Source organism: Lactuca saligna, chromosome 2 (genome assembly GCF_052625555.1).
Source record: "Lactuca saligna cultivar CGN05327 chromosome 2, ASM5262555v1, whole genome shotgun sequence".
Taxonomy (NCBI): domain Eukaryota; kingdom Viridiplantae; phylum Streptophyta; class Magnoliopsida; order Asterales; family Asteraceae; genus Lactuca; species Lactuca saligna.
The window spans coordinates 179,628,622-179,642,014 of record NC_136418.1 but is presented as its reverse complement, the minus strand read 5'-3'; the positions used below and the strand labels follow the sequence as shown (position 1 = coordinate 179,642,014).

Below are 13,393 nucleotides of genomic sequence, written 5' to 3'. Positions count from 1 at the left end.
TAGAAAGTTTAATGGCCGATTTTGTTCTTTTCATTCCACGCGCACTACATTGCGTGACCAACAGCATTTTGAATGAAAATTATATTTTAGACAAAATTACAAAAGGTTAACGTCACTTAACCCAATAAACTTTTGCATTTGATTTTAAATGATCCTTAATGGGTATTTAGCCCAGTATTATTCGGTGTTGTTTTTTTCTTATTGAGACCAAGGGTTCAAATCTCATTGTAGTTATACAGGGCCGGCCTGGTACCTGGGCGACTTGGGTATTGGCCCAGGGTATCAAATTATTGGGGCATAAGTGTGAGCCCAACAACTGTGGGTATATGTAAAAATTTCGGCCCATTCTCTTTAATTAGTATTAGTAGATTTGTTTCACCGACTCACCTTATTCAACTATTCAACTAAATTGGAGTTAAGGGCGGCCAAAATTTTTTGGGCGGATGCAGCGAAACATAATACGAGGAGACAAGTCGAAAATTTCGATCCATTGGAAACGGTTGGCACACAATGAAACAATCATGATACCACCTTCTTCACGCCATCATTTACGCTCCTAGTCAGTCAACGATTGGAGATTTCATAGATGTAACGGGTGTTAACTTTTGTCTCTGTGATTTCTAATTTTTCTTTATCGGTATAAATCGAAATCAACATCTCTAATCTTCCGTAATCATCGTTAATTTGTTAGGCTGTAATCTTCATCTAATTCTTTCAGTCTCTCCCTCACAAGCACAATATCACTTCTACTATCCCTTCTCATCACTTTTGTCTTCACAACACGTTGCGGTTCTTATGATAATAAAAATTTTAGAGTTAATTTAGATTCTAGTTTCATATTATGGGTTATTGTATGGTTGGGCAAAACTAAGTCCAAATGTGTTCTCAAACTTTTAGAGACACCGGTATCTTTTTGGTTTTTTTTAGGAAAAAGCAATTTGTATTCAAATAAAAGAGGCATCTGCCGCCACTATATGACTACATGAGTTAGGTTGTAGCAAAATAATAACTTCACATTTGTTTAGTTATATTTAAAGTTTGAGTTTTCAATTGTTTAGCATTCTTGTCTTTTGACTTTTTTGGTAAAATAGTAGAATGTTTAGTTGCTTTCAGGGTTTTAACACTTTGATTGCTTAGTATTAACTTATAATTGTTTAGTTCTTAATGTGTTTTAAGTATTTAACTTATAATTGTTTGGTTATTTTATAAATTGTTCATCGACTTTAAGCAAGTAGATTGATGATTTGAACTTCTATACAAACCAACAATACTTATTCATTGTGTGGGATTATAAACATCATAAAAATTCTTCTTATGAGTTTGTATATATGCATATTTGAGAGAAAAGCTGTCAATTAGAAGAATTAGTTTAGTATAGAGTACTCTAAAATTTTATTTTGACAATACAGTTAGTGCTTACAACTCTATATGTTAATTTTTCAAACTCTATCGTATAAACACAAGATGTTAATTTTTCAAACTCTAAAGTATAAACACAAGAAAGTAAGAAATTCCTTTATGATTAATATATCAACCTTATTTTGTAGTTCAACTGTATAAAGATGGATGGGGCATAATTATGCAATTTCGCCCGGGGTATGAAAAACCTTAGGACTGGCCCTGTAGATATAGGTGGGATAATTTAAAAGTATTTTAGTATATATTTGTTGTCCATGTAAATTCCACGCATGTATAATTTAAGAGTAGTTTATTTTATAAATTACTTTTTTTTTTATCTTTTTATTAGACAAAATTGTAAAATCCTGTGGTATTCAAAAACTTTGGATAAGATCTAAAAAGTTTTTAACTTGCATGGAATGTCTAAAATTAAGATTTTTCTGTAATTTTAGTCAAAAAAATATTGAAAGGACTATTTTGTCATTCTCATTTCCTTTTAGTATTTTTTTATTTGTTTTAATGCCTTACTAATTAAAAAAACAAACATAAGAAAAAAAAAAATTGTCAGGCCCACCCCACCCACAAGCTGAATTTTTGAAAACTATCGTACTATTTTTGTAGATTTTCCTTATTTATATAAGTAACAAAGATAAATAAAAAAATATCTAATTTATTGTAAATTTATATAGCAAGTTACTTTTAGAGTTTTTATTAGACCTGACAATTGGGTTGTGTTCGGGTTGGCGGATCAGCAAACATAAACTCAACCCAACCCATATAATATATAGGTTTACGGGTTGGTGGGTTGGAAACCTCAACCCAACCATATAACTCGTTTAATAAATAAACAACACATTTAAAAAAAAAATGAGGTTTTTTCAACATAAATTCATAAAATGATTAAAGTAATTAACATAAAAAAAGGTTTCCAACATAATTTCATAAATTCAATAACATCCAAATAAAAATGAATAAATGAAAATAACGACATGTATTTTTTTCTTTTTCTGATTAACGAACCGCAAATGCAGATTAGTCACATACGAATACAGAAGTAATACAACGATACAAAATATTACGAATACGGATAGAGATCAAATTTCATTAATAATTAAACATATCATTTTTAAATGTAATATATATATATATATATATATATATATATATATATATATATATATATATATATATATAAGGGAAAAATGAATATACCCTTAAGGGTATATAAGTTTAGCTACTCGTTCATTTAAACTACGTAGTTTTGATTAATGGTTTGATTTTCTGAAGAAAAAAAATCTTTCAGGAATACGTGTTTCCTTATTCACTGATAATTAAACCACTAATCTCGATTTCTCCTTGCTTCAATCATTGGTTGCTTCCATGATCGTCTGGAAAGAAAAAAGATTGTCATACAGTCACGAAAACGATTTCAAATAAATCATAATTCCAAGAAATCGTAAATCACAAGAAAAACAAAGAAGTTTCCATTCACAAGATTTCAAAGAAAAAACAATTTCAAAAAAATCGTTTTCCATAGAAAATGTGTATCATAAAATTGGAATCCAAGAAAAATAGTGATTCCTTAGCGATTCCAAGTAATTTTTGATAACTTTTTAACAGTGAATTTGATATGTCCTCCTATAATTACATATTAATTCATTGAATTTAATTACTAAACAATGATATGAATGGTGAACATGACTCATCTGAATGATTGAGATAGCATTTGTGTTTGAAAGTAGGATGTTTGTTGGCTTTGTCAATAGTCCATTAGTCACGATTGTAATTTTTTTAATCCATAATAGATAGATTCCACCATTGATTTCCAACGTTCTAATGCTAATGGTTGACCAGTTTAGCTCTTTGACCACACACCATATCCCATAATATAAATATGCTCGATATTTTTCTTCAGGTGTGAATTTGATATAAGAAAGATTCCAAAATTTGTGTGTTCTCCAAGTATGAATACACTAATGGGACCTTCAGATATGGTCTTGATCATGATCACTTGTTGTGTAGTAGGTTGTCGAAGAGGTGAGTATCGCCTAGGTACCTAATATATCAGTCAATGATATCGACGTTTAATAGATTGTGGCTGATACATCTTCTGTTTTAATTACCCAATCTATTCAAATATTGCAATGCTTCAATCTTGGTTCTCATCATGATTTTACTTATAACGTTTTAATTCAATTTATAGAAAAATTTTGATGTTAATATTTTATTTGGAAGCACATATTGTGTTTTTGTGCAGGCATGATATTTGAAACCGGAGTAAGTAATCAAGCTTTAGAGCCGTGTATAAATGAAAATGTTGACACAAATGATTTCGTGGATGAAACATATGAATCTGAAAAACTTAACGATTTCGATGTGAACATTGAATTTGACATTCTTTTTTGGTTAACCTTAACATTTTTTAATGCTTTTGAATGAATATTGTTGATTATTTATTATTTTGGGTTAAAATTGAAACTTTACTGCTATCGAGGGTTAAGAATAAAAGTATGCTGTCATTTTGGGTTAGAAATGTAACTTTGCTGCAATTGTGGTTTGAAAAGGAAAATACAGTGCAATAGTTGGTTAAAAACAAAAATATGTTGTCATATTGGGTTAAAAATGAAACTTTGACAAATATGGTTCGTAAATTGTTAAAAGCATAAGTGCATTGTTAATTTTGATTCAAACATGATAAGTACATTACTATTTCTGATGCTATTTCAGTTCAATCCACAAAAACAATACATGGTTTATATATATATATATATATATATATATATATATATATATATATATATATATATATACACACACACATATATTTATCAACATATACATGGTTTAGTTACTATACAAAAACCCAACTTTTTCTAAAGTTTATATAAATCTTTCAATTCTTCAAGTATTCCCTTTGTTAGATGATTTTGCCTTTGTCCCAAAAAATCAAATTCAACCTCAGTGCATTACTGATCATGTTTTTGGAGTCTTTTATGTTGGCAAACATACTTTAAACTAGCTGCAAACCCGAGTATATGTAAACTTTGAAGCGGTAAGGGTAATTTGAAGTAAGTATCTCTGGTTCTTCCTAGTTCTTCCTATATCCCATCATCATTAAATAATTTAAATTATCCATCAGCACCTTAATTAAATATAAGACTAAAACAATATAATATTATAATTAATTATTTACTTGCCTTAAGAAGGATGTCATCAACTGTAACATTAGCATAGAAGGATGTCCCAATACTTAAGTAGGTGTAGGAAGATTAAATTTGAAATTGGCAACATTATGGCTAAGCTGTGTGCTCTTAAGAAGCTTGAATTACTTAAAAAATTTAGGATCCATGGACCTTGTCTGTTCACAGCAACACATAAACTTATGATTCAGTGTTTTAGATAAACCAGATGGACCCCATGAGCCAAAATGAAACTTGGGATGTAAATGATATAAAGTGAGTTTAGTTTATGATTCACCTTTGGTTTTCTTAAATGAAAAGAGGATGAAAGGAACAAGGGTAACAATGAAAACAACAAAACCACTAATTACTTATGGATTCAAATCTTTTTTCCATCAGATGAAATTTATGTAAATAATTACTCATGTATGCCCTCTTGTACATTTCAACAACCTTTATTCAGACTATTGACTTTCTCTCATGCATTTCATCGAGCACCTTATGTGCCTAACTTACGTTCTTCCCCTACTAGCGCATTTACATGACTAAAGTGTCGTACATGAGAAATATACACAATCAGATAAGTTAGCAATAGGTGTATTTTATCACCACCATTTTGCTGAGTAGACTGGTTAGGTGGGGAAATGTGTGAAATCAGGTGGATAGTGAACCCATTGGAACGATGGACGAATGTTACTCCTTAAACCCGAGGAATAAATCAAAAACATATGTGTGAGATCGAAATACATGCTGGAAGATCAAATAACTGAATGTTAACTCAAATCCCCAACGACCACCTCACCTCCAACATAATCTTCTGACAAAAAGTTTCGGCTGAATTGGTAGCGTTGGATACGAGTTACAGAAGAAGAAATAAAGAGAACGATTTGATTCGGGCTTGATAAACTTCACTACCGACCTAAGGACATTGGTGGTTTAATTGATAGATGCAAGTACGAGGAAGAAAATAGGCTCGATATATTAACTTAAACGATGTCGGATATAAGGAATGAGTAGCTAAACTTATATACCCTTAAGGGTATATTCACTTTTCTCATATATATATATATATATATATATATATATATATATATATATATATATATATATATATACGGGTTGACGAGTTAACCCGCGAACCCAAACAGATAACCAAACCCAACCCATGAAATAAACGGGTTGGTGGGTTGACGGATCAAAAATCTCAACTCAAACCCATCTATTTTCAGGTTGGATCAATATCGAGTTACGAGTGGATCGAAAGTTGTCACCCCTAGTTTTTATTTTAGCTTTTTAAGATGAAAAAAGGATATGTGTATTAAAAATGGAGTAATATGATGTTTCTTTTGGATGGGTTTTGTATATATTGTCACGCGCGGAACACGGGAGTTGGGGAAGCATGAAGTCAAATAGTCAATTCATGCATGGGTTTTGCATGGAAATTTATTTAAAAGCAGCAAATATTTTGTACAGGGAAGACCAAATCTAGTCGATCGGTCAAAACACATCTAAAAGATGGCTTAAAAGTTAAAAGCTACAGGGTTTATTATTATTTTTTTCTTTTTATTCATACAGTAATGTCCTCTTTTTTATATATAAAGTAATAAAGTATACAATATGTTTTACATGGATTTCTGACCTAAGCTCTATGAGATTTAAAAATAAAAATAATAATAAGATAGCGATCCGTTTTAAAACTTAGAACCCTATATATTATTGACTTTTAACGTGAACCCCTACAAATAATATTTTATTTTATTTTTTAATTTTTTTTGTTGTTGTGCAACGTAGGATACAAGTCGTTATAGAAGGATGTTAGTTATATACGGTGGTTAGTTGTGGGAATGGAAATTGGGAATGGGTCAATGATGGATGTGTTTGTGTTTAATTAGTCATTTGTTTAATGAAAACCGTCGGAAATCATCCAAAACCGACCACAGCTCAGCTCTGCTTGGTCAAACAATGGCGTTGACAATTTCCATGGCCCAAAGCCATTTGATTTTGATCTGGTTCGTCATCTTGTTCGTACTCCCCTACTTTAGCATCCGCCACTTTTCATTACTTCCAAATTTGGCATCCACTTGGAAACTATTTTATAGCTTTTTAACTAATTAGTCCAACTATAATTTATACAAATGGTAGGATACAACCATGACAAAAGAAGTAACTTTTTTTTAAAAACATTATTTAAATGACTTTAAGCATTCATGAGTATTGAATTGTGGAATGTCTTTGAGGTTTTAGCTATTGAGACTTTTTAATTTAATAATTTTTATGCAAAATCAGAAATCGAAGAGGAGAAAAAGACTAAACTAGTCTTTTTTTTTTTTGCCAAAAATAACCAAAAACTTTACCAATTCCCACAACAGGACATATTTTTTTGGTAGATTCGCCAAAAAAATCATAATTTCGCTACGCAATAATCCTTCATATTCTAGATATTATGTTTTCATTTCCCCCATTTTTATATCAATTTTTTTTTTTGTAAAATGTCTTTCAATAAGATCTTTTTCATTATAAGACTTCATTTCACATTATGAAGTTTCAGTTTGATGTATATTTTCTTAATAAAAAATTATGATCGTTGTATAATTATGAACAATTTCGCATTATTAAAAATTAGTATTTTTAGTCATTTTACAATGAATAGTGGCATGCATTTCATAATGCAGATTATGCAAAATGTATGGTTATATTTGTTACTTGATTTATTTTTTATTAATAATACCAAACCTACAAATAACAAAAGTGATTTGTAAATTTGCATATTTTTCTCATTGTGTATAGGTCCGTTATTGCCTTAGTGCTCATCAGCGCGGTAAATATAGTGAATTGGATAGATGCTAATCAGAAAAAATTACCATTGACTCTATTTTTATAATAGTCATTTTGAGTGTTTTGAACTTACCGAAATGTTGTTTTGTTCCGTCAATCTAAGTTTAAAAAGCAAGTTATTTTTTATAGTATTGTAGATAATTCTTTTTGTTGGTTTGCATATAGAAACTCTAAGACTACCGTAGCCGGGTCTCTTGGATGCAAAATTCAATCATGATTTAAATGTTTTTGGTTTTTTGCTAGCTTCTAGTTAGCCTTCTTCCTGCCGTTAAAAAAAATGCCTGAGAACGAATTGTGTGACTTGACTTTTGTTTAGACATCATATAAGAACAACTCCCTGGGCCTTGACTTATATGAATAAAGCTTTCATAGGATTTTGTAGTCCACAATCAAACATAAAAAGTAACGAACCGTTTCAATGGAATAAAAAATAGTGTGTTTATTTACGTTTGATTGATTTTAATTCATTTTACCGATTTAGCCAATTAAGCTTTTATATATATATATATATATATATATATATATATATATATATATATATATATATATATATATAAAAGCTTAATTGGCTAAATCGGTAAAATGAATTAAAATCAATCAAACGTAAATAAACACACTATTTTTTATTCCATTGAAACGGTTCGTTACTTTTTGTGAGTCCGTGAGACCAAATCTAAAAATAATTTTAAAATGTAAAATAAATGAAAAAATGCAAAAATTCTTTTTTTAAATATTATTTTCGTAATTTGAATTAACTAAAAAAAATAAAAATAAAAATAAAAAAATCCCGTTTTTTTTTTTTTTTAAATACTTGAAATATTCTAAATAGAATATTACATTGGTATATTCTAAAAAATAATTTTAAAATGCAAAATAAATGGAAAAATCTAAAAATTATTTTTTAAATATTATTTTCGGAACTTGATTTAACTAAATTTTTTTTTTTTAAAAATCTTATTTTTTTAAAAAAATACGTGAAATATTCTAAATAGAATATTACACTGTACATATTCTAAAAATAATTTTAAAATGCAAAACAAATGGAAAAATCAAAAAATTCTTTTTTTAAATATTATTTTCGGAATTTGATTTAACTAAAAAAAATAAAAAAAAAAATAAATATCTAAAGTTAGAGGTTTTTACGGTTCTTAACCTTTTTTGGTTCTCATTTGAACCACTCCCTATATATATATATATATATATATATATATATATATATATATATATATATATATATATATATATATATATATATATATATAGGGAGTGGTTCTTACGGTTCTTAACCTTTTTTGGTTCTCATTTGAACCACTAATTGTGAAACCCGTATATTATACGGGTTAATTAAAACATAATGTTAAAGAGGAGCGATTAAATGAAAAGTTCATTTGAATTTGAAATATAAAATAAGTGAAAATTATGAAGAAAAAAAACATGCAAAAAATAAATTAATTAAAATTATGTGTTTAATTGTTTATTATAAAAAAATGTTAAATACAAATGTTTAAAGTGTAAATTTATTTGAAATTGAAATTGAAATTTCAAATTTGAAATTAATAGTTATTAATGTAGGTTTAATTTATGGAAACTAAATTAATGATATAGTGGAAATGAATAATGAAGTAATTAACAAGTGGGAAATAAATATATTTCAAAATTATGACAAAATGACATGTGGCCAAATAAATGAGAAAATAATAAGTGACAATAACATTTTCATTTATTTGGGTATATATATATATATATATATATATATATATATATATATATATATATATATATATATATATATATATATATATATATATATATATATAGTTAGGTTCATTTAAGACGGTCTAATTTTGTAATACCGTGAGACGTATTTTTTTATAATTTTTTTTAGTTAACTAAAGTTCCGAAAATAATATTTAAAAAAATAAATTTTGGATTTTTTCATTTATATTGCATTTTAAAATTATTTTTTAGAATATGTACAGTGTAATATTTAATATTCTATTAGAATATTTCACGTATTTTTCAAAAAAACGAGATATTTTTTTATTATTTTTTTTGTTAATTTAAGTTACGAAAATAATATTTAAAAAAAGATTTTTTGATTTTTCCATTTATTTTGAATTTTAAAATTATTTTTTAAAATATGTCAGTGTAATATATTCTATTAGAATATTTCACGTATTTTAAAAAAAAACAGGATTTTATTTTATTTTATTATTATTATTATTAGTTAATTCAGGTTCTGAAAATAATATTTAAAAAATGATTTTTGGATTTTTCTGTTTAATTTGCATTTTAAAATTATTTTTATATTTAATCTCACGATCTCACAAAATTAGAATAATCTCAAATGAACATGAACATATATATATATATATATATATATATATATATATATATATATATATATATATATATATATATATTCCTTACTTTTTTTTTGCCACCATTATCATGTGACATTAGAACCCATTAAACTAGTTTCTATTGACTACTATTCCAATTTTTAATTCATCCATTCATATTTTCTTCCTTTAAAATCGTTTTTTTTTTTCAAAAGATTAAAATTTCGTTTAATTTTGTAAATGGTTCTGGATTATAACCTAATTAAATAATAAAATAATAATTTGACAAGGAATTAACCGCATTGTAGATAGGCATATCGTTCAAAATCAAAAAGGATAATGATTTAAGAGACCATTGAAGTTTTAAATTTGTTCAAAAAACATCATTCAAATATTACATGTTCAAAAAACACCATTAAACTATGACATATGTTCAAAAAAACACGAAGTATATATTATGTTCAAAAAAACATCACTTTTATGGTTTGGGATAACTTACATGTTTAACCCATAATTTTTTTTTTCTTATCTCGGAGAATCCGTAGCATTTATATTTATTTTTCCTTCGGGACCACTGAAAGACTAATATACACTTATTAGGTTCATTTAATATTTATTTTTATTACTTGTTAATTATTTATAATTGTATAAGTTAATAAAAAATAATAATAATAATATTAAATGAAAGTAATAATGGTATAGTAGTCTTTTAACTCGATCAGGTCCGAAATCGAAGCAAATTTAAACTAAAGGGACATCCGAGTTAAGAAAAAAAAAGTTAGACTAAATATGTAAGTTATTCGAAAGATGTTTTTTGAACAGAACATGTATCGAAGAAGAACATGTATTTCGTAGGTGTTTTTTGAATGCATTTTTTAAATATTGCTTTTTTCGAACTCTTAAGTCATTTTCCCAAATCAAACATATCGCTCATCTCTTCTATTGTTTAGGACCCTTTTTCTTCAGGACCGACCCTCAGAATGGACCCGGATATGACAATAGTTTTTCTTAAATCAACTAAATTAAGAAAATACGTACGTAAATAGTTTTTCCTTAAATAGTTTCACATTCTCCAACGTCTCTTTGTTCCCAACTTCCTACCATAACAAATGAAAATTAAATTAAGCACCACAAAAGAAAAGACCCACAGAAACTATTTGTTCTTAAAAAATTCGAAGATTATAAGACCGTCTAATATATTATAAACGAACGGATATAATTTAGGACCGGTTCAACCCATTAACCCAATCACCGATCCGACACCAGTCCAAAAGAGACGAACCTACACCCAGTCCAAACAGGGAACCGGCTTCGCCCAAATTTGCTCCTGAACTGGTCCCGATCTATCTACATAGCAGCAGAGACCAACTCCAACCACCGGAAGCCAACCGCTGACCACTTCAGTCATTCAATATTGTTGCAATATATATATATATATATATATATATATATATATATATATATATATATATATATATATATGTTAAAGTCATTGATGGCTGTCGCCGGTTTAATTATTGCTTCTTACCTCAAAAAAAATGTTTCAAAAAAATCAACCCAAAAACAGAAACGAAGATACGCACATTCATATATATATGAGCACATTATAAAACGTAGGAGTACATCGTTGGCTAGAGGACTATACCGCCATGCATGATGCATGCAAGACGGAAGTACACAACAAAATTACCAACAAGATCATGACCTACTATACTATTTTACATTCGCACAAGATCAACTTGCAAACATACAGCTAGCTAACGTTCTATAAACTACATATCGATTATTTATCTTCATAAGCCTTTGAGGTCTTGTTGCTGTACTTGGATTCATCAATCGGAATTCCTTCCTCCTCCGCACGTTCACCGCCGGACTTCTCTTCGGTGCTCAGGCCACCCTTTTTACCCATCTCCTTGTACCCTTCCGTCCCCAGTTGCTCCCTCCTCGTTTGTCCTCCCTTGCTCCTCCCTAAAACACCACCATTATATTCATGAATGATCATATTGTAAGGAAGTTTAGTACGTACTACATGTGAATTAAATGATGAAACGCAAAATAAAGATATACCTTCAGCAAGGCGTTCTTGGGCCTCCAGGCTTTTCCCACGAGTACCACCGGGAACGACGGTCTCGCCTTCCGCTGCCCGTTTGTCGAGCTCCTTTTTCTCCTGTTCGGAGACTTGCTCGGAGATCTTGCGTCCTTGTTGCTGTGATGCCATTTTGTTTCTACTCTTTCGATTCAAGATTTAGTTTTTTGGTGCATGAACGATGGAGTGCAATACGACATCAATAGAAATATATATACTGTGTAGAAGAGAGATGATAATTGACATGCATGTAGCCACGTGGTATAATGACGTGGTGGGAGGTCAATGAAGAGGGTATGGGACGTGTATTTTGTTTGGATCCACACATCTCCCCGTTGAGACGCGTGTCTGAATCTTAAGTAGGTCGACTGTAGCTATCTCATCCCTGCGATTGTTATTAAAGTGTAGCATATTCGTGTCTGGTTAATATGTACGAACATGAGAAGAAAAATAAAATGAATTATGGGCAAATCTCCCTATCTAATCTAATAAACATAACTTATCTAATAAACATAACATGTCGTCTACGCGTCCTTTTAAAAATTCAGTTTTCTACCCATGTTAAATCCCAGTTTTACCCTTAAATCGTTTCAACGTAGCATTACATATGGAAATTAGATATGAAAATATGTCAATATGGCAATTTGAAATTTGGAATATGGAAATTGGATGGATTGGATGGATATCGAATGGAATATGGATTCCATATAACGCTATGTTTTTGTTTCAATTTTTATGTTCACATTAGTTGTACAATCGTATTATGGTATCCATATCAATCATATCAATTACATTTAATTTTGATTATTATGTTCATTTGATCGTACTATGCTCAATATATACTTGAAACATACGATATCAATCATTGTTTACAACATCATCTTCCAACAATCAAGCATCATCGACACTTCAGTTATCGGATATTCAATCAGCGACTTCAATCCTTCCATAAGTTTTTGCTTCTCATTGTCTATATGTAAGCCCCTGCGTGTGTGTGACAATTTAACTGATACCTTATTCGTATTTCACTATGAGACACCGTCCTAAATAAGAACGATCAAAAGAACAATCAAAAACTTATTTCACAATCAAAATTTAACTTAAAAACTGTACAACTTTAATTTGCGCATTAGATAACAAAATATTAATTTTCAATTCAAGTATATACGATCTTCATTCATTTTTGTTAGTAGTTTTATGATTATTGTTTCTGTTACCGTGTTTTTTTCAATTTTTGTTTCTGCAAATGTAAATTATCGGTTTTACCCCTTCTTTGTTTCACTTATTTGACAATCATAATTCGTCTTAATATGGTTCTGCTACTTAATATGTATGCCAATGTTGCTCCTTTGTTGCTACTTAACCATATTGCATTATTCAGCAAATGTAAAATACCGGTTTTACCCATTCTTTGTTTCACTTATTTGTTTAATTTATAATTACCGGTTTTATCCCTTCTTTGTTTCACTTATCATTATTATTTTTAATTATGAACGATGTACAGGGGTATATAGTTTTTGTTAGCATGTTTCTTTCGATTTTTGTTTTCATTG

The 13,393-nt window shown here is 28.9% G+C and overlaps 1 protein-coding gene across 1 annotated transcript; it reads right to left on the bottom strand.

Moving 5' to 3' along the window:
- Positions 1-11,537: 11,537 nt before the first annotated feature.
- Positions 11,538-11,972, bottom strand: GEA6 (Stress induced protein). Its single transcript, XM_078978814.1, has 2 exons — positions 11,822-11,972; positions 11,538-11,722 (listed from the first exon to the last, which is right to left on the bottom strand). The coding sequence occupies exons 1-2, from the start codon at positions 11,970-11,972 to the stop codon at positions 11,538-11,540; spliced, it is 336 nt and encodes a 111-aa protein (XP_078834940.1).
- Between the last annotated feature and the right edge of the window lie 1,421 nt (positions 11,973-13,393).